The sequence below is a fragment of the Notothenia rossii genome, assembly GCF_949606895.1.
Source record: "Notothenia rossii genome assembly, chromosome: 3".
NCBI classification, from domain to species: Eukaryota; Metazoa; Chordata; class Actinopteri; order Perciformes; family Nototheniidae; genus Notothenia; species Notothenia rossii.
This window is the reverse complement of record NC_136901.1, coordinates 26,093,156-26,115,697: the sequence shown is the minus strand read 5'-3', so window position 1 is coordinate 26,115,697 and position 22,542 is coordinate 26,093,156. Positions and strand designations below refer to the sequence as shown.

The window sequence follows — 22,542 nt, the reverse complement described above, 5'->3', positions numbered from 1 at the left end:
ACACACACACACACACACACACACACACACACACACACACACACACACACACACACACACACACACACACACACACACACACACACGTACGTGTAAACTACATACAGGTATTTACATTCTGTTGCTTTAAAGAATGTCTTTTTGTGTACTCTTCGAATAAACTTGAAAGTGCCATCCCAACTTTCTTTCGTTGGCTGATGAATTGATCAACAGTAACACTGAAGGAATGCTTGTTTACGTACATAGATGCTGGGTGTAGGAGGGTTGAGTTTCTCTCTGGGGATGGGTTCGTCTGGCATGATGGGCTTCACAGAGAAGGCTGGGAGAAGAAAGGACTCCCGGAACTTGTCTTTCACTCTGGCTCCCCTTCAACAGAAAATAGAGACCATGAAGATACAAAACATTCCTTCCCACACAGTGCACATAAGCTGCCTGATGGGCCAATCCACTTTGCTAAACACATACTGCTTTTGCCTTATTTTAATTCATAGAAATATCTTACAGGTGGGCTCTTTAGAGACGTAGTCAACACAAACACAGGTCAAATCTGTTTTTGGATCATTAGAAAATAGTGTTGCAAAAGTTATTTTTGCACAAACACAGGTGACATATTTTGTGCACCAGTATGAAATGAAGCTTCTTGTGCAATAGTGTACATTGTCCACGTACACATACATGCACCATATTAAGTCCATGTAATGCGCTACGGAGCACACTGGATTATCCAACACTATCATATGTGTGAGGTCCAGTCTGCCCCCTCGTGCTTCAACTGTGAATTGGCATTTAAACGTGTAAGGAGATCCAATAAAAACAGTGCTTGAGTGGACAACATTTTATATAAAAATGAAGAAGAAAAAACCCTCCTAAATAATAACGCTATGGTTTGACTAGGCATGAGACTCATTAATGCATTTCATGATTTAAAGTGCACTTACTTGCAGGACCTGATGATCTCACTGGCACTGTTCTTAATGGTGATTTCCTCCAGTGGGATCCTCTTCTCCTCCACCTCAGAGGCCATGAACGTCTCCCTGTCCCCGCTCTCCACCTTGATGAGGCGGATCTTCAGCTCTTTGGGCGGCCCGTCCGACAGCGCCTTCAGTTTCAAGAAGTCTGTTGAACCCAGTGAAGAACCAGATTCAGAGTCTTTTCTGTCCTCAGAAGACCTTTCAGGACCCTCTCCCTCACTGGCGGAGCTGGTGCCGGACGCTCCGTCAGCTTTGGTTTTTTCTGTGTCATAATGATCCAGATTCTTCTCAGAGCCGTCCTTGCTCTGGAGGTTGAGGTCGGCGAGAATTCTGCGGTCCTTCTTTTCCTTCTTGCCGTCCTTGTGCCGCTTGTGGATGGAGCTGCAATGAGTGGAGGATGATGATGATGAAGAAGAGGACAAGGCCATCTCCTCTCTCTTTTCTCTATGCTTCTTCTTTTCTTTCCTGTCTTCATGCTTCCTGCTGCTACTGTGACCGTGCTTCCTCTTCTTCTCTTTCTCCCTTTCTCTATCCCTGTGCCTGTCTTTGTCTCTGTGTTCTTTCACTTTCTCAGGTTTGTGTCTGTCCTCCACTTTCACTTGGCTATCGGATTTACCCACAGAGCTCTTGTTAGGAAGTGACTGTCGACTAAGCATGACCTCGCAGCTTTTGCCCAACTCAGCCAGAGAAGACTCGGAGATGGTCGTCAGCTGCCGCTCCTTCTTGACCACCTTGATAGGGTTTATGATAGAAATACTCTCCTTTTTGTTGGAGTTCATTCTGTCTTCTGTTGAACCACCGTCATCTCTCCAGACATCAGCGTCCTCTATTTTGAGTTTCTTGTCTTCTAGTGGAGGCGGGGAGGACTTCAGAGTTGGGACAGCGGGACTGAATGGTGGATTGTTTGGATCTGAAGTGGGAGAGCTGCCTTGCTGCTGGCGACAGATATCCGGGCCCAGCGACAGTGAAGAGGAATATTTGACCCCGAGCAGAGCCGAGGGAGGTGGTCTCCCAAAAGGCCCACCACGGTAAGCATACTTCTGACTCTCTAGGACTGTTGCTAGGGATTTGAACATGCTGTTTACACCAGTTTGATGGAGGTGGGGTCTTTGAGGTGGTGGAGAACAAGATGGTGTCTCAGACTCTTCTTCATCATCCTCCTCATCAGCCTCACTTTTAATCTGCTCAGGGAGGCCATATAGTTTAGCCAGGTCACTGTGGCGGTAGTTGGTGTTCCCCACTCCCGTCTCCGCTGACCGCTTATGGTTCAGAAGGACATGTGAAGGTTTATGGTAATCCTCATCCTCCTCGTTCAGAGAAGACGTCCGGCTGCAAGGGGAAGCCAGAGAGCCTTGGCGACTGAGCACGGGGGGGCTAGCGTGCGGGTTTGATCCAAAATCTTCCTGGTTGGGCTGGTGCTTCAATGCTGGAATGAGGTCTGGGGCACACAGGTAGCTCTTGATAGGCTGGACACTAGGATTAAAGTTGTCAAGAAGACCTGTGGAGCCTGTCTTTTCACTGTTATACATCTCCTCTTCCTTTTGGATGGATTCATCCAGCATGGCCATTATGTTGGCCAGACCATCAGGGAGCAGCGTGGACATCTCGGAGGGCTCCTCCTCAAACTGGGCAGAGTCTGTGCCTGTTTCCAAACCACTTCCTGCCACGGGCTTGTTGAGGATTCCCTTCATGGAGCTGGAGGATAGAGGTGGGGGGAGGTTTTCTCTGGGAAAGGCCTGATACAGTTTGGGGGGTTCTCGGAGGGCCAAGGCGGGGAGAGAGGGTACGCTGCTCTCTCGCTCCCTGACGGAGTCTTTGGATTGGTTGGGCGCGGCTTGCATAGCCGGGGGCTTGTGGGGGAACATCATCCCTGAGGTATTGTGTGTTGATGAGGGACTGAATGTCGTTCCGCTATTGTTGCTCCACATCTCCCTCTGCCTCTGCTTCTCTCTGGCATACTCCGTCTGAGGTGTAAGGGGGGGCGGCCGCAGCCTTTCTACTGGAGTGATGGTGGGGGGTGTCAGTGCTGGTGGTGCGGGGAGCACACCCCCACGGCTGAGCCAGGGGTAAGGGGGGGAAGTCTGGGCAGTGGGGGGCGAGGGACCTGAAGGAGGAGCAGTAACAGGAGAGAGACGAGGGGGGGGGGGTGTTGAACAATTGTTGCCGGAAAGCAGTCTCTCCAGATTCTCAATTGCAGTCTGCTCTTTGCCTTTTGCCCTGCTCAGTTCCTCCTCCCTCCTCCTCCTCCTCCTCCTCCTCTCCTCCTCCTCCTCCTCCTCTTTCCTCTCCCTTTGTTTTTTAGTTTCTTCATCCCGCCTCTCCAGTTCTCTCTTCTTTTGCTCCTGCTTCTCTGCTTCTCTCCTCTTCCTCTCCTCCTCTTGCCTCTCCCACTCTCTCCTCTCCTTTTCTTGCTCCTGCCTCTCCCACTCTCTCTTTTTCCTCTCCTCTTCCTGCCTCTCCCACTCTCTCCTCTTCCTCTCCTCCTCCAGCATCTCAGATTCTCTCTTCCTCCTCTCTTCATCTTGCCTCCTCCGTGTTGAGCTCTCCTGCTCCTGTCTCTCCCACTCTCTCCTTCTCCTCTCCTCCTCTTGTCTATCATGGTCTCTCTGCTTCCTCTCCTCTTCCTCTTTCCTCTTTCTCTCCTCGTCCCGCTTTTGTCTTATTTCCCATTCTTTCTTCCGCCTCTCCTCTTCTCTCAGTTTTCTCACTTGATCCTCTCTGTCCCTGCTCCTCCTCTCTTCAGCTTGCATGTGACCCTCCAGCTCTGCATCAAGTTTGTCTAGAGCCTCTTCGATGGACTGAGGGACAGGGATCGGAGCGGGGGGAGGGAGCTGAGGCTGGGGGTACGCCTGAGGCAGGGCATACTGTGACTGATGAGCCGGTCTGGAGGAGAGGGCTGGGTGGGAGGGCTGAGCTGCCGTGGAGCGCGGGGCTGAGCGGTACGTGTGAGGAGAGCTTGGAAGAGGATGTGAAAGTCTGCTTGTGATCACACTGTCCCCTGCCCTCTGGTGTCCTGAGGAGAACAGAGAGGAGGATGAAGAAGGAAATGGAGGGTTCTCCAGTTCTGCCTGAGCGTAATACGACGTCTTCCCCTTCAGTGGCCGGGCGCTGTTGGGTCCCTGTTGATGGTAAGACTGGTTGCCGGGGGCAGCTTGGCCTCGCTGACATCCTGGCTGCAGCAGAGCATCCAGCTGAGGGGTGGGGCCAGGGATGCCACGGGTGGAGGTAAGGGGTGCCGGCTCTCTTCCTCTCTGCCAGCTGCTGTTACTGCTGCCATTGTTCACAGGGCAACCAGCAGGGGGTGATGTGGTCACCGTGGACACAGCAGCCATGGTTACACCAGTAGAGCTCCTGTTGCTGCCGTAACCACCGATGGAGCACGATGACTGGGGTGTGGGAAGGTTGGCGGTGATTACAGGTGTCCGGGTGGAGTTGGTTAGGGGTAGAGGGGGGAGGACATGATGTTGATGCTGTGTAGGACCCCGACTGTCCACCAGCTGATTGTGGCTCTGCTGGCGCTGAGGTAGCAGTCCTGGAGGCCTGTAGATGCCCGACTCCTGAAGAAACACATACAGAACAATTCATTATTATTATTAATTATAACAGAATAAACATCTGCTGCTCCATATGAAAATACTACAGCATTAGTCTGCAGAAGAACCAACTGACATTAAACATGGTTTATATGAGCTTAATGAAAACTAACATATCCACAGGAGGTCATGTTTCCATCACTGCTGATCGGAGCTGAAACCCATATAAGAACGTGACCGCTGCAGAGTCATTTGTCCTGAAAATCAATAGCTTTTGAATGTAACCCACACTTTAGACACAAGCCAGCTGTTTTTTTTTTTTAAGTGGGAAGGGGTTTTATACTCACGAGGGAGTGACTGCTGGGCCTGCTCTGGTATCTCCAGGCCTCATGGGGCCCACTCTGGAGGTGCTGAGGTACTGAGGTGCTGCTGGCAGGAGGAGGACCCTTGTGCCCCAGCCCTGGGTGAGGCTGGAAGTGGCTGTAAGGCACACTGCTGCTGGTGGTGGCAGGCGGGTTTGCTGGTGACGATTGGGCGTGTGGGTGTTGATCTCTGTCTCCCCTGGTTGGGGTGCATGCCGTGTGAGAGGTAGCTTGGCTACCACCTTGGCCGCCGATGAGAGGGCCTCTCTGGCTGTGAGGACCCAGGAGCCCCAGTTTGGAGCTTGGGCTGGGGTAGGAGGAGTGAGGAGACTGCTGGTTTACAGCCAGAGGTTGGAATGCGTCTTTCTGGAGCTGAGGGGCAAATCCCTGGTTGTAGCTTCCCAGGGTGCAGTTTTGTGGAGGCGAGAGGTTTGAAGCGGTGGAGGCAGGGGAGGACTTCTGGGCGTAGCTACCCATTCCTTGTTTGTTGTTTTCCTGAGGAACAAAGCAACAATCATTAGAGTAATAAAGACTAACAAGGATCAGTGCTCACAAAAGAGAGGGGAATCCATTTTGGGCATGGTGTGATTTACAGCCCAGCAAACAATACCCTGTCAGGCTCAGACAGCCAACAGAATCAATACATTTTTATGGCACCACACTAAAAGTCTTCCTATTGGCTGTGGTCAATAGTAAAATATTAACCTCTGGCTCCTGGTAGCATATAGCTAATGAAGGGACTTTCTCTTACTGTTCTGAGCTGGAAGTCCTGTGATTGTGGATGTTTGCGTTCAGACATCTGGGGCTGCCAGGGAGTGCTGTTGTTTTTGTGAAGGGGGTTCCAGAAGGCAGCTTTTGGAGGGAGGTGGTGGGCTGAAGACTGGTGCTGAGATAACAAAGACTGGCCTGGCACAGAGAAACGCTGCAGCCCGGGGTGGGATACCTGCAAAGATAGTGGAACATTACAATGTTTACCAATCAAATAACTGATAAACCAGAGCAAACAACATTTTAGGAAAGAAATCGAGAATTGAGGTCTTTGAGATCCAATTGTTTTGGCCCAACAGATGAATATACTGTTCGCTCCGGTTTCATACCTGATCTGAACTCTTTTTCCGTTTGTTGGGACTGGGACAGTCCTCTGCAGCTGGGCGGGAGGACGGGTGCATGGGGGGTGGAGGAGTGTGCTGGATGACAGAGTGCTCTCCCAATGGAGGGCCCGGTCTCTTCAGCTGAGCCCCGAGCATCTTCCCTGGGTAGCCCCTCTGCTGTGGACAGAAAAGTGGCTCTGAGAGAAGCATATGGCTTTCATCTGCCTGGCTGCATCAGATATGACAGCGACAACACAGACTGTTGTAGGTATGCATGTGTGTATGGATTGATGACGAAACATGATCATAGCCAATTAAATAGCTCCTACCTGGTGCACCTGAGCCCACATCTCTTCTCCCAGCAGTGGTGGCCCCCGGGGAACATGCTGCTCCTGAGGACCCCCAAACTAAAGCACACACAAACACAACTGTTGGAGACATTTCCTTCATAATTACAGTTTGATTAACTCTGTTGTAGAAGTGGCTGTAGATGGATCATAGAGCTGTGTTTTTTCAAGATAAAGTTTATGTTCATGACAAAAGTTTTTATGCAGCACATTCGGATTACAAAACAAATAAGAATTGTTTCAATGATCTAAGAATTTCACCAATTTATTGGAAACAAATTAAGGATAGTCCAAAAGCAGAACCCCGGACAAAGGACAGTGGTTTTATTATTCTACAATTTGATTTAAAAAATATATTAACCATAAGCCTTTATTTTCATCTAGGGAAAAGCTGATAACTACCAGAGTATCACCTGCAGCACTGTCACTCACCTTCAGCTGTTGGTTTGGCCTGCTGGGGGCTAGATGGGGGTTGGGGGGTAGATGGGTGTTGGGGGCTAAGTGGGGGTTGGGGGGTGGGCCGCTGCTGCCTGCATAGCCGCCATTATGGAGGCGAAGTGAGTGCTCATTTGGCAGTGGCACGCCAGGATGTCCTTGAGGAGGGAGGTGGGAATCATACAGCTGACCTAGTTGCTCCCACGCTCTGTGGGGGGGTGGAGGGTGAAGATGATGATGAGGAGGCCTCTGCTGCTCCCTCTGCACACCTGGTACCATTTGCTGGGGAAGCTCAAGCTTCTCACCTCCACGCATTGGCCTGGATAGAGAACATTTGTTTAACAGAAAGAAATCAAATCTAAATGACACCTAACACTTGCTTTATCAGGTTTTTTCTGTAGATGAACTACCCCCATGCTGCTTTCGAAATGACTTATGTTTTTGTGCATGACTTACCCATTTCCAAATAATTTACTGGGATGGTTGAGTCCGCCCATAGGACCAGGAGGTAGATGGGAAAGGAGCTGGTGTTGGTTCATTCCAGGCGAACACCTGATGAGAAACAGCACACACACTCCAGTCAGAGAACATCTCCCGAGATTGTTAAGTACGTTTAAGCTTTTATTTCAGTGTTGCTGTAAAACTTAATCACAGGTTTAGGCTGATGGATTAAAAGTAACAACGGGGCACAGCAAAGTTTGTGTTTGTGTTATCATGGCGACTGACCTCGCAGGTGGCTGCCAGGCGCGGCCGCCCACGGGAGCCCATGGTCCCCGGTTGAGTCCGTCCAGAGGGAAGGAGTCCCGTGTGCCACGCCCGCCAAACTGCTCTACTGCGTGATGCATCCAGCCTGCAGAGTAACATGTCGTTTACTCACATGCTTTCATATAGAACAACATTATTTATAGCCTGTCATCGCATTAATTGACAAATAGAATTAAAATCGTTTTGTTATTGTTATAAAGTATTCTTTTCACATATTGTGGTATTTAGGTTGGACTTGTGGTCAAATGACTTCTCACTGCAACAACAGAGTTTGACAGATTACCCTAAAAAGTGACTACACTACAATTTCTATTCAGCCCATTCAAAGTATTGGCTGTAGCTGAGACTCAGATTACAAGATAATAAGAGAGAACAATCATTTTAACTGTATATAGAACAGCACTATGTAGTGTTACCATACACTTACAATAACACACAGTGTCTGTCATTAAAGTGACTCACAGAGCTCCTACTCACCAGACTACCGAAGTGTGTGAAGCCCTCCACTGCAGCACAGAGAGGGCCTCACTCACTGAGAATGAATGTACTGTCCAACACACCAGGAACCCCAAAGCCTATTGGCTACAGAGAGAGAAGAACAGGAGAGACACTTTGAGAACAAGCTAAACACAGACAGACTGAAAAGTCAATAAATGCCAGTGTGCCAGTAGAGAGAGCAGGGTGTACAAATATAGCGTAAATTGTGACTACAGAGGCACCCTGATTGAAATCCTCTATTCGTTTTATTTACATCTTACTCTCACCACTGACATTTTCTTCAGATTTTGTTTCAGTATGGATTTAGGAAAAATATGCTTGAAGTCTTGGATGATGATGGATGTCTTTGTCTTGTGGCAAATGAATAAGTCAGTCCGCCTGTAGGAGGCGCCAGTTAGCCAGTGAGTCCTGATTACATTATTACTGAGGCCCAGATGGCTCAGTGGGGAGCTCACCTACGAGGACAGACCTGGGGTTACTGTAATCCTTACCATGGGCGTCCTGATAACAGGAGACAGAGGGAAAGACTGAAAAGGAGAGGCGCTGGTCACATGCCAAGTGTGTCTGTGTGCGCAAGTGTTTGTGTGTGTGTGTGTGTGTGTGTGTGTTGTCGGAAGCGGTGCCAAGTGTGCAAGCTGCACGGTCATTTCAGGCTTGTGCTAATTTAGTGCATGCGAGAGAGAATAGCGTTCTCTCCTAAGTGGATGATTGTGTGTGTGCTGCAGCGCTCTGAAGTGTGTGTGTATATATAAAAAGTGTGTGTGCATGCCCGGTGGATACACTAAGGTTTAATCTCATTACGGCAGGCGTGATGGAGAGGGAGAGGGGGGCAGCAGCGACAGACGGTCTGCACAGGATGGAAGGCTAGATTAAGGAGAAACGATGGAGAAGGAGAAGAGGGAAGGGATGGAGGGAGGTAGAGTGGAGAGTCGGAACGGTGCCATGAAAACGCCCACACACCTTCCCACACACACAAATACACGGAGGCCACACAAAGGAAAGCGGTTGAGGGTAAAAGCATAGAAGAAGCTGAGAGATAACTCCCTCCACTCCCTGCTTTCTACAACACACACACACACACACACACACACACACACACACACACACACACACACACACACACACACACACACACACACACACACACACACACACACACACACACACACACACACACACACACACACACACACACACACACACACACACACACACACACACACACACACACACACACACACACACACACACAAAGAAGGCTGTTTTTCAAAGTACCTTTGGTTTAAAAAAAGACAACAAACAAGCTTCCTGACAAAACCTGAGAGGGATGGATTCGCACCTACACATTTCTCGATGCTGTTGTTACAACACATCCCTGCACTGAAGACGTTGGAATCACTTGTTCTGTCATCCCTGTTAACTTGACTGCAAGATTAAAGCGAAAATATCCAGCCTCAATCTCTTCATCACTTAACCCTAATAAGGATGGCACACATTTAAAGATGACAAGACTACAGGACAAGTATCTTTGATTTCAAAACTAAAAACAACACTTTTTTTTTAATGGCAGAAGGATTTAATCACCAAACAAAGAGCAGTTATCCTGACATGCTCCCATTTGCATGATCCATTACTTGTCACGAACATGTCAAACATTTTGAAAGCAGTCATAATAATGTATAATGTGCACACACAGGGTATGATTCATGTATCTTGCCTAGCACAGCACTCTTCCACCAGATTTCCTAAATTAGCTCTGGTTAGACGCAGTCCTTCCTCCCACCAGTTTCTCTTCTCTGCCTTTCTTCCACCCACCAACTCTGGATCTCTGTCTATTTACAGCCCAGAAGGGGATATTTCAATCTATGTACACTGTAGCTTGTCAGGAGTGGTGCTCGACAGTGACACACCTTCTCTTCCTCCTCTCACAGGCATCATCATCATCATCATCCACCAGGCTCTGCTGCTCACTGAAGAGATGCTGGCATAGAACTGTCAAGGCTGCAGTCTGCTTTAAGACAAAGCAATACAAACACACCCTCATGCTGAGCTTACCTTTCAGAGTAGCACCAAGTTATTGATTCACAGTTGTGTTATGTCTCAGCTTCTGCTGCCAATCATCTCTCTGGGGTCTCCTCACCCCTGAAAGACAAAGAACACAAAAAACGTCATGTCAAGCTGTCAAAAAAACAACATGAAGCCACGCTTAACACAATACTCAGGGGTATGATGATATACGACGCCTCAAAGCATATGATATAATAAGGGTGAGGGGTGGTCTCTGCTTTCAACATGAAGCCTCTGTCCAGCTGCTTCTCTTTCTCACTTTCTACACTGAGAATCGGCACCAAACCCTCCTGGTGTCCTGACTTCTGAGGTGACTCCTGGTTAGCGAGCAGTGTTGCAAACTTGAAAATGGCTGAGAGGCAAATCAGCAGGGAGATCGTGACAATGGGAGCGAGGGGCTCTCTTGTTCACTCACTGTCTCTTTCTCCACACACACACACACACACACACACACACACACACACACACACACACACACACACACACACACACACACACACACACACACACACACACACACACACACACACACACACACACACACACACACACACACACACGAGACTACGTGTGCAGCTTAACAGACAGCCAGACACAAACACAAGGCTGATCTTACTAACAGGAAGAGTCGGGCTAGCCAAGTCAACTATCACACGTGAGAGAGTTGGCTGGGGACACATAGCAAAATAATAAAACACATAGTATATTGGACAAATGGAGACTCTAACAGGAAGAGTCGGGCTAGCCAAGTCAACTATCACACGTGAGAGAGTTGGCTGGGGACACATAGCAAAATAATAAAACACATAGTATATTGGACAAATGGAGACTTTGCAAAGCGCAGAGACATAAAGAAAATCGAGAGAGGCCCAGCTGTTGCTGGTGAGCGCAAACGGGGACAAAGTGGAGAGGCTGTAATTACCACTTTTATACAGGGTGTGTGTTTATGTCTGTTGTGACCAAATGGTCTATTCCCGTTGCTACCCTGGCTATCACATTGCTCACAGTCTATCTACCAGCACAGTGTGAGAAACTCAGTACTCTGAAACAAGATAGTGTACACAGACGGCAGACAGTGTTACATACCAGCTTGGGTTCTGTCAGATGATACCAAAGTGATGAAATGTGGTTATGCCGATCAGTACTGTATGTGTATCGAGGGAAAAGCAAGAGCTGTGTGAGCATTACTCATTTTGTTTTTCAGGGAACCCCCGTTGACTCGGCGCCCTGAAAGAGGGCTTACCCTAAACAGCTCGCCCTGAACTCCGCCCTCCTGTGACACCATTTACAGTCAGGTGACCGGAGGCGTGTTTTTGCACCGGTAAGATGACAACTGCGGGAATTTCTCGGACTTTGTGATGTCATTTCTGCTTCCTATGCGGTGTGACGCATGGGTTTCTTGTGCAAGTGTGTAAAGACAGACAAACAGGATGTGAGGACGAGTTACAGGGGAGGTTTCACGGCCACGAGAATAATCAAACTACTACCAAACTGCAGGTTTAAGATGATGAGGCAACTTCCGTGATCAGGTTGAACGCAACAAAGTCTGGTTGTTGCGTTTATAACTCCTAAGCAACAACATCTCTAGCTTTACCTCACTAGTTTTAGTGCAGTCAAAGGGTGAAGTCAAATTAACTGAAAGACTTCTGTTATTGTCTTGTTGGTCTCTTTAGAAAAAGTATACACTGCTCATATACTACATTTCTGCTAAATAGATAACGCAATCTGCTGGTAGATTGAAAATTCCCCACCGGCATATTTTTAGTGAAATGTCCACATTGGCAGAAGACATCAAAGAGGTGTTCCTGTCAACGCCCTCTGTGTAGTAGTTCCATTAGTTAGTCTTTGTCGCAGCAGCTCCATCTATGAGCTTGGCCTACAGGAAGAAGGTTTGGCACAGAGACAAAGCTGTACCAACTGTCTTTAGCCAAATCAATCTGAAAGTAAAAAAAAAAAAAAAAAAGCTCTTTCTGTGGCAACTAACAAAGGAACAGATAACATCAATGAATCAGCTGTGATACATCCTTAGACACTTACTACGAACATGAGCTGCGGGGAGCAATTTGCAGAAATTAAGATGTTCACATGACGTCTGTTTCTGAGCAGCAGCCTAATTTATTCGCCCTCAGCCTTCCTTGCTAACTACTGGCCTGCTCTGGTCCCAGGACAGACAGCCACACTGAGGCCATGATAGGAAAACAGGCTGAGGAGAGACGAGGGGAGGCAGTGGGGGCATACACTGCAAAGAATCTCTATTGTTACAAGTGTTACAATTATAATTCTAGAAAAAACATATAGGATTTGACTAGATGGGTCACCAGACAGCTTACACTGAGAGTGGCCATATAAAGACCCAGAGGATGAGACCACTAACAAATAAAAACCTGGGGGGCTGATGGCAGGCAGCTGTAGAGTGTTACTGTTCTGGCAAAGTCACTGTAGTCTTTCTGATAAGAAATGACCAGATAAGGCAGGGTGAAGTGGCTGATAACAGAAAACAGAGCGAGGGAAAAAGATCTGGCAGCAATGAGTTTCTGGCCAGGGATGACGGAAAGGCCATGCATGGTCCTGTCTCCCTCCCCCCCCCCTCCCTCCCTCCCTCCCTCCCTTCCTTCCTCTCTTATTCTGTCCTCCCTCGCCCTCTCTAGTCCATTTGGCCATTACATAATCAGCCCCAGATAAAGATAGAGTTCTGAAGGAAACTCCAAGGATTTCTCCATCTCTTTCTCTCTCATAAACATGTTATGTTGTCTGTGCGTGCGCATACGTCAGCCAGCCGTTGGAAGACTGTGATGCAGTATATCACACGCCCACATCGTCACACACAGAAAATCAGAGGACACTGTCCTAGCCATCACACAGGGCGGTGTGGGGTAGACAAGGACACGGCCAGCAAACATTGTTTCAGCACACAGACACAGAAGCGTCTGACCTCCATGATGGATGATTATCTCCCAAATAACGCAACCTTTCTTTCAGGAAACAGAGCTCTGAACCTAACCCTCTTCCCAAATAAAACCAGGCCTTCAAGCTCCACAGCAACACGCCATAACATGCCAGATAAAAGCTCTTCATTTTCACACTAGGCCTCCTCCAGCTTATGTATCTACACTTAGGCCTAAACACAGGGGGAGGAAGACTCTAAATATTCACATTTGAACTCTGTTGGGGTGAGGATGTTTCTTATTTCAACATTCAGTAGATTTTTTTAGTGATAAGTTCATTTTAGCAGCAGCCACAAACCCAGCGGCTGTTTGCGGTCGCCTGTCAACGCAGCCTTTCACCACCTCTTTTTCCATTGGTTTTTAACTCTAAAGCAAATGAAAATGTTGATTTCCGGACCCCCAGTGGCAATGGCACACTGACAAGAAACAGTTGGCCTATATTTGTATCCGTTTGTGGAAAAGAAAACTAGCAGGAGGAGGGGGGGCTGGTAGGAAAACATGAGGTTCCTTTTGTCTCCCGCACTCAGAACCCAGACATCTGGGCCCGGGACTGACAACACACAACTTTCTCACTAACACACAGAGCTCTGTTGCACGTGTGTGACGTTAACAAGAAGGGGAACAGAGCGCAGAAGAGAGGAAGCTGTCGTCACCCCCACAGGAAGAAGGCCTCCCTGAAGGGTGTTTGTGTGTGTGAGAGAGAAAGATAGGCCTTGGGGAGGGGTTTGATGGCAGAGGCTTCCTGTTGTAAAGATATGAACTGTATGTTTTTAGTGTGTCTGCAAAAGCTTTTAGACTGTAATAAAACCGATGAACGTGATCTCATATGACTAGTCCGTCCCTCATGATGTGAAACAAGGATGCTGGTCAGTTTTAGTACTAAAATAGACCTCAGACACATAGTCATCTCGTGTGAACGGCACGTGTGTCCAACTCATGACTCACACAAGCCTAGTCAACAAAAACGAGACAGTCAACTGACTTGAAAATACATTTACTCACATCTGACCGCGGGTGTAAAGACAAAATCATTGTCTGCCCTCTTTTTAGCTTCTGGTTTAAGGGAATGACAAATATTATGGATGGTAGTATGAGTGTGTATGAGTGTTTGTGTGCCTTTCCTCCCAGTCACTTGTGCTCCCTGCTTCATGTTCTCAGAAACTGTCTCTTACAGATGAAACACCAATTTAGATTTCTCAACAGTCCTAACACATGAAGCTGCCTGAAATGAGTGGTGTGTGTGAGACAGAACAAATAGTGATTCAACACCTGGCTTGTGACTCTAAAGCAAGGAAAACCCTGTGTAAATCCTGACAAACCTGGAAATATGAAAGGACGTGGGCGATAACTAAGAACTGACAGCGACTTGATCATCGTCACTTTCGATTTCCACACTAGCAACCTCAAAACCCCCCAAAGTTTTCTTTCTGCTTTCCTGGGTGATTAATTCAAAAACAAAAAATGGTACACAGCACATCACATTGCCTCAAACTGCAAAATCCCCCTCCCTCACACTGCTCAGTCTGTCAAGGTGCTTCTTTTCCAAATCCAGGACAAACACATGCTCAGAAATGCACTAAACAAAAAGGAGACTCTGCTTCCTTGGTAACAGTTGCCAAGGAAACGGGACGCGTCTTCACTAACTGTTAATAAACTAAGCTAGAGAGGCAAAGATGGAGCGATAATTCATATAAGGGTTTATATGAGGTCTTTACGGATCAACATGTTTACTGAGACCCCACATGACACATCTAGAACATAATCCAGATTATTTAATCTGAGCACGACCCTTTTGCATAAACGTTGGGTTTAAGAATCAAGGTATTTTCAGGTCAGTTAAAACAATGTGCAATGGCTTGTTAAATAAGGTACGTCTCCATCCCATTTGAGTCTTGCCTACCTCTATCTTACTGCTGTTGGGCAGGCTCTTCTGTTACAGTTCATATGAGATGATGATGATGATGATGATAATTTTGACTCTATCAGAACAACCATGACACATTGACACAGGCTGACACTGCTGTTTTTTCTTCATTTGGGCCGGTTTACAGATTCCTAAAATACCAATGTTGAAGACATTCCAAGCATTAGAAAAAACCTGGACACAACTACTCACTGGTCCAGTTATCACTCATTTTGCCAACGTGAACAAGGTGGATAAAAGTAGTCATCAGAGGAAAGGGGGAGGTAAAAAAGGAAGGAAGAAAATTCTTTCCTAGGTGTGTGAATGTGTGTAGCTCTGTGTATGAGTCACACAAACAGTGTGTAGGTTTGCACCCTCTCCTTCTACCACGGCATCATCATCATCAGTGGCTTAGAGCCAGAGATAACAGGAACTGAAGTCAAAGGGAAACTTTCCCTTTTCTCTCAGTGGGCAGAACCGGAAAAAAGGTTGTAAACACCCTCTTACTCTAACAGCTTTATTCAGGGTGGAATCGATCCCCAGACAATATTATTATTTTCTGATATAATTGTTGATTCTCTGTTCAAAATGCAGCCATGTTTTGAATGTATGACTAATGTTAACAGTTATGAAAGTCTAAGCCTCTCGTCTGTATAACAGGGTCCTGCTGGTCAATACAAATAATGAGAAATATGTAATAAGGACCATGACTTTACTCATATACTTACATGATTGAAATTATCCAAACTATTATTCCCCTTAACATATGGTGAACAGTACAGAAGTTAAGCTTCCTGTTTTCTCTCTCATTATTGGTGGTTCTCTGGAGGAGAAATGACACCCTTAACTGGAAGGACTGCAACAGCATGTGTCACTCAAACAAACGTTTCATCATGACAGCCAATCCCTTCCACACACAGCTCTTGTTTTATCACCATCAACAAGTTTTTTTAGATGAGTAAGCACTTTTAGCCAGCCTACTGACCCACTTCCAATGCAAGCCGCACACATGTAGGACAAATCTGAATTAGATCAAAGTAATCTTAATTTGCTTAGGACACACATACATATGGAGAAAGAGGGTTGGGGGCTGGAAAGTCTCCTGACACACACACCTCTGCTGCTTACTCAAGGTGTGTGTCACTCACTATTGTTGATGTAGCAGCCGTATAGCCAACGCCATCTGTCCTCCTGGCGCGTGTGTATCACTTTAATATTCTTCATGTTCGTCACAACTCATAGTAAAATGGGCGGCGATTGTTCATTCATTCACTCTCACACACACTCCTATTGAGATCGCGGGACAAACGGGGGCGGGGATCGCTGAGGCAGCACACACACAGCCGGACAGCAGTGTGCGTGGAGCGATTTGCAGCTTTAAAACTTTGTGCAACCCCAGACATCAAACGCTGCGCTGGTTTCCATGCCGATCGATCTGATTGATAGGAAGTGAACCTTCAAAGGCTTCGCTTTTTTGTTTTCTTGACGACCCCATGCCAGCACACTCCACTCTTCCTGATCTGCTGCTCATTTAGTGTGGGCAATAAAGTGACAAATAAGCCCCCCTGGCCAGCCACACATTCTCATCAACTGCTTGTCCGATGACCAGTGGAAATAACTTTTAACGTCTGTGGGCGTGAAAACCACCAATATCGACAATGATTATGCAATAAGACATCACCACGCCCCCAGACTACTGGACTTTGTCCCGGTTTGACTTGTATTGTTTTTATATATTGTAATCATCGCCGTGTGTAGTTGCGTTTCAAACGATCAAAGACAGCAATATGGAAGTCAGCTGGATATTTCACAGTGTATAGCCTAAGTAAACCCATATGACTCCAGTGCGCTTTATTATCATCAAAGAGTGCATATGCCTCAAGATAACAGCGCCAGATAAGTAAAAAGTCCCTTCTGTTTGGACAAGTGTTCCCTCTTAAAAGTGAGAATTAGATAACACATCACGTTGACCAAACAATAGTATGCGGTCAGACTTTAGTGCACTGCCTGAAACCTAGACCTAAAGGACAGACAGCCCAAAACACCGCCCCTCCCCCCATAAAGAGAGGTGATGCAAATCACTTCCTTTCAATCCAGCTCTTTGTGTGCGTAAGGATTGACTGGGGGTGATGGGGTGGCAGCTATCCATTCACTTTATACGGCTGCCGACCTCAGTGATCCTGCCCACCCCCACTCCAGCAGAGCCACCTACTCACATACACACACAATGGCGTGAGATCTCCTTACACAGGCACTTTTCTCTCCCTGCCCTCTAGTTCTCCTTCCCTTTTCTAGCCATAGGATGATCATTAGTTTACAGGCTAACAATGATCATACTAACCCGGGATGTCCCACAACAATATGAGCGTATGCTATTTTCTATATTCGATGTATGTAGGCTATAACTACGACTAGCCTACTTTGTACAAAAGCCGGTGTCATAAACAAGTATGCACATGGGCTGTAACATATACAGAAATATAGACTCCCAGATAGATCTCCGTGGGATAAAAACCTTTAAAAAGTTAGGCTTTTGACATCCTAAAGCCCCCTATACCCTAACTGCATATCAAAGCCAATTTTCAGAATCGCTCCAATCCACTTGCACTGAATGATTAAACATGTACGGTAAAGGTGATCAATGGTGAATGTGAGGAAACCTATTATCTGAAGTGAGACACAAACGAGTGGGATTTAAAAGTCACCTGTGGTTTAGAATAAAAACTCAACGAAATTTCCCCACATCATCAATTTTTAGACGATCAATGGTTCTTCTTTGATCAACCAGCCTGCAACAATCCCCCAGTGCTGTCCTGGATCCCAACAGAACAGAGCCTACTTCAACCAACATGAAAATACAATGTAACAACCATGTAACAACACAGTTCTCCAATGAAGGGATATCACTGTAACTTCTTTTTACACCAACACTGACCTGCCTGCTACCAACCAAAACAAAGTGGACAGGACTTGTAAACGCTCAGCGGCACAGCACTCACCGTTCATTCAAGTATTTCAAATGAGCGCTCCAGAAATAAAATAATATCCAAATATCAAGATTTATCCTGTTCCTTGAGCTACACGGTAGCTTAGATAGTCTTTGAATCCGCAAGCCTGGAGCTCCGGGTCGGCAGAGAAAATCCCAACGAGCCGGCTGAGCGCAGCGCCTTCAGGCTGTAATCCCTTTTAGTCTCCGTCGCTTCCTCTCGAAACAACCATGAAATATGAGCCGCCGGAGAGCCGGTCAGATGTCCGTGATAATGTTCTTCTTCTTTATTTTGATATTATTCCGTTTGATGGCTGCCCCTCTCTCAGTCTCTCAGTCTCTCCGCGTCGAGCTCCTTTTCCTCTGTTTCACACAGCTAGGCAGGCGGAGGATCGAGTTGCTCTGAGCTCTGTTTTAAAGGGACAGAGCCATGCACACTCAAAAACGCGCACCACCAAGCAGAGGCGCGCACTCGCGTGACGTCATCGCACGTCCCCGGAATTCCCTGACAGCGTAAACTGGCACCGAGTCCCGGTACCGGAGCTGCCCCTCCTCCTGGTGAGTTTAGTTCCTTTTCATTTCAATACACAGTGTATTTCGGGCGGACTCGTGACCGGCTGTAACAGCGCCACGCAGTATTACCGTGAGCGTCTATTTATGGATGAGGAAGAGCACCCCACATAGCCTATTCACGCAGACAGATCAGTATCACAGTGTTATGATTAGATTGAGTGCACTATAAATAGGCCCAGGTGTCGCTATACTGGCTAAATGTTCTGGATTAAACATATGAATGGGTTATAACATCAGATAGATAGTATATAGGGTTAAAAAGCCCACACACTGCATCATACATAATTCATAAATAGATTTGTATATGGAACCCTGTTCTCAATTTAGATTAACTGGGAGACATTGGAACAAATTATACACTACTAAACGGGCACCTTTCATAAAGGGTTTATAAGCTGTAATTAATGACTATGAAAATGAATAAACATTTACCTAATGGTTTATAGATCTGTTAAAGGCTAAATGAGTAGACTTATAATAAAATAATCCTTCTCAACCATCTCTTATGACCCATTACAAGTGTGTGGTGGTGTCTGTATCTGCAGAGCGGTGTTCAGGATGTCTATAGGAGGTCAACCTCCAGCAATCAGGTGACAGACCGCCAGCACGCATCATGAAACTATGGGAATGGCGGACATAGAACAGAATAAAAACCTCATTTGTGTCAACTTTGATTCATTAGATGTAAATATGGTTTAAGCTTTGCACAATCCCTAGTAGACAAATAGAGAGTGGTCTTTAAATGTTGAACAATATCTAACATCTAATGTATTAAACATTATTGCAGTACAGTACAAGAATGTAAATAAAGTTAGAGTCAAGCGGTTAATTTATGTTTGATTCATGTCCGGTAGGTTACATTCTTATCTTACTTTTCATAACTGTGCACATGGAATGTGTGAGGTCCAGGGCAACAGTAGATGCAAGAAAATATCTGTACAAGACTAATATAATGGCAGCCAGCTAAAATCCTGTGTGAGATAAATAAGGCATGAAAAAACGCAAGTGAGTCTTTCCTAGGCCGGAAACATTTGCTCCAGCTTTTCCCCGCCAAACTAACCATCCTGTACTCTGTAATAATGCCAAAAGCCATACTGGTATACAACCAACAGTATGTGTCGTATGTGTCATACACACACACAGGTTATATTTAGAAAGCACTGCCTCAGCAGGACAGGGGTCCTAAATTAGTTGCTGCAGGGAGAATGGGAATGTGTCATGGATTATGCTGAGAAGATGACACATGCTGTTTATTTATGGACATAACAATTCTAATAAGAAAAAAAAAAACATTATAAAACCTCTCTGCCTCAGTCTTTCACAACAGGTTACTCAGTCTTTTTGAGATAACTGAAGGCATTTCTATTAGCAGGCAGTGAAGAACCACAAGAGGTGTGTCTGTGCTACATTCAAACCCCTGATGAAGTAAGTGCATGGCGTGTGTACCACCATGGTGGATCTGGAATCTATTGTCAAGGCACAATGAATGTTCAATAATGTGTTTCGTGTTGAGAAAGAGGAGGAAGCCAGCACAGTGGGGGTCTTTATGACACTTGGAGTCAGTGTGCTTGTTTATGGATTCTCTGCTTTTGTTTGGTAAAAGGCTGTGTGGAGAAATCAGGAATCTTGGGACAGATATATATTTCATACAGTAGTATAGTGTGTGTCAGCAATAATGGAAGTGTTAATCTTATCGGCAAATGTGCCGGCAAAATTGAGTAAATCGAGTGGGCACTTTCATTTCTAAAATACTGTGAAGCTGAAAAAGTGCTGGCATGTATTTCTTAAATGTTAATGTAATTAAATCCAAGATGATGTAATTTCATACTCCAGCCAGCATCCATTAAGTTATAATCATTATATACTGTGTATTATAATACATCAAGTCAGCTGGAGAGACTTTTTAATAACATCATCTGGAAGCTATTACTCTCTGAATTGCTGCAGTCCTTAATTACCAGTTGTAAAGTAGTTATGTAGGTAGCCGGTATATTATCTGCTTCTCACGGTTGTTTATGTAGTCCATTCTATTTCTGCACGGGTCTCTCCTGCACAAAAATAGACCAACAGTACAATTTATGCAAATGCTACGTTCCTCATTTTGCTGGGTGTGTGGAGTTATGTTTTTTTGCATCTGAAGATGTATTGTATTCTCATATTGCAAGTGTGGGACTTTGCTTGTGTGTATGTGTGTCAATGTATTTGTTTGCGTGTGTCTGTTTTGATGTATGTATGTGTGTATGGTTGCACCGTACAGGGTGGGAGACCATTAGCCCTTAAAAGTGAACGGGATGAGGATTGCTGATTGATGTGGTATGGGTGGGACTCTAGTGTACCACACACACTGCCCCCCACACACAGCTTCCTCCAGCTGTTTCTCTCGTAGATCTAGTACACTGTATATAATAAGAGTCTGAGAATATTAAATGTATGTCTGCGCTCAATTCCCCTCCTTCCTCTCCCACAACAAGGGAGGCATTATGGTCTGTCCCGGGGGTCCCAAATGTGTTTGTGTTAGCAGCAGGAAGGGAAATAACTGGGGAAAAAGATTTGCAAAGCACTGTGTGTTTAAGTTCTTACAGCTTTCATGCATGCTTAGCAATCCTGTATTCACGCATGTGGAAGAGAGACAGACATGGGTATGTGTGTGTGTGGTGGGGACTTTGTGTGTGTAATTAAAGAGATTGGGGACAAGGACGGCACAGTTCTCACACTCCAAATATATGTATATTTAGCTGCTCTCCCATGGGAACGAGCCCCGCAATTCCTGTCATACCAGGAACGCACACACATAAAAAAAAATAAACATCATGTAATACTGATGAGGTCGAGACAGTGCAACAGTACAGGAAAGAAAGTATGCATGAGTGGGTGTGTGTGTGCTGTGCAGATGGTACTTCTCACCCCCTGATATGTAGGATCGTGAGGGGAGTATGTGTGTGTGTGTATGTGTGTATGTATGTGTGTGTGCGTGTGCGTGTGCGTGTGCGCGCGCGCGTGTGTGCGTGTGCGTGTGCGCGCGCGCGTGTGTGTGTGTGTGTATCTGTGGCATACCGTGAGTCAGCCTTTTGGGTACACTGAGAGACCGTCAGACACGGTAATAATCACCTCCACACATACTCACACACCACACCACGAGGAGACACACAGCAGACAGACTGGCTCAGCACACCCACATACGGCAGCATGTAGCCGGCTAAAGGAGAGCGTGATGATTAGGGCCCTTATTCAAGGAGAGAGGGGCCGATAGGGAGCCCGGCTCTCCCTGTAGGTCTTCAAACAACCGGCTAATCCCGACTGTAGCGCTATGATAAGCTAAGCACTCCAGTCCCAATTAATATACTCACTATCCCAAAGTTATACATAGTGAAAAGTCAACTCCACTTAGAGGTGCTTAGAAAGCTCAGATGGCTCTTAAAGGAGTACATCCCATTTTCAGCAGATTGTCTAATTGGCAGATTTTACACTTTAAAAGGTGATCAGATGGACACAAAATCATCAATGTGTCCTATTACATTTTTGCACATTATTGACATTTCGCTTTCTAACTCACACCCTCTTTTTCTCAACCCACTGCCTTCTTTTTGAATGAATGTGTGTACTTTACTCCCACTCTTGTGTTACTCACTCTCTTTTGACTTATCTTGCCCTCTGGCTCTAACCCTAACCACCACAAAGGTGCTTGTGTGTGAATGTGTGTACATACATGTTTATGTGTACTTAGGTATTACCGGTTAATAAATATATATAAGAATACAATTAGAAGCTTGTCAAACTGAGTTCTCACAATTAAAAGTGATGTCTTTATATTTCTTGTTTTTTTCAGTTGAATACATTGATAAAAAAAACAAAGAAAAGCATTAAAATCTCCATTATTGAGAGGCTGAAAACAGCATTTTTCTACCAATTCGATTGAACTTATTTAATGATTCATAGTTGGCAATAATCGTCAACTAATTGTTGCAGCTCTGCTTTGAAATAACGCAATTGTTATTTTAAAAGCATACAATACACTATGTATGTATATGTTTAGGCATTATTGTACGTATGTGGCTGAAAGAAAGGA

At 45.9% G+C, this 22,542-nt stretch overlaps 1 protein-coding gene across 2 annotated transcripts in view; it reads right to left on the bottom strand.

Annotated features, from left to right (window-relative positions):
* The window catches only part of kdm6ba (lysine (K)-specific demethylase 6B, a), a 93,986-nt gene that overhangs the window by 6,094 nt on the left and 65,350 nt on the right, over window positions 1–22,542 (bottom strand). The window contains exons 6-16 of one of the 2 annotated variants that reach the window (XM_079672714.1): window positions 10,058–10,144; window positions 7,982–8,086; window positions 7,466–7,589; window positions 7,196–7,291; window positions 6,737–7,058; window positions 6,287–6,364; window positions 5,964–6,134; window positions 5,618–5,809; window positions 4,852–5,361; window positions 939–4,528; window positions 243–366 (exon numbers count right to left, since the gene is read on the bottom strand). In XM_079672714.1, coding sequence (XP_079528840.1) covers window positions 243–366; window positions 939–4,528; window positions 4,852–5,361; window positions 5,618–5,809; window positions 5,964–6,134; window positions 6,287–6,364; window positions 6,737–7,058; window positions 7,196–7,291; window positions 7,466–7,584 — 5,202 coding nt within the window. In that variant the 5' untranslated portion in view covers window positions 7,585–7,589; window positions 7,982–8,086; window positions 10,058–10,144. The remainder of the gene's footprint in view (window positions 1–242; window positions 367–938; window positions 4,529–4,851; window positions 5,362–5,617; window positions 5,810–5,963; window positions 6,135–6,286; window positions 6,365–6,736; window positions 7,059–7,195; window positions 7,292–7,465; window positions 7,590–7,981; window positions 8,087–10,057; window positions 10,145–22,542) is intronic. The other variant, XM_079672715.1, reaches the window with a different exon arrangement.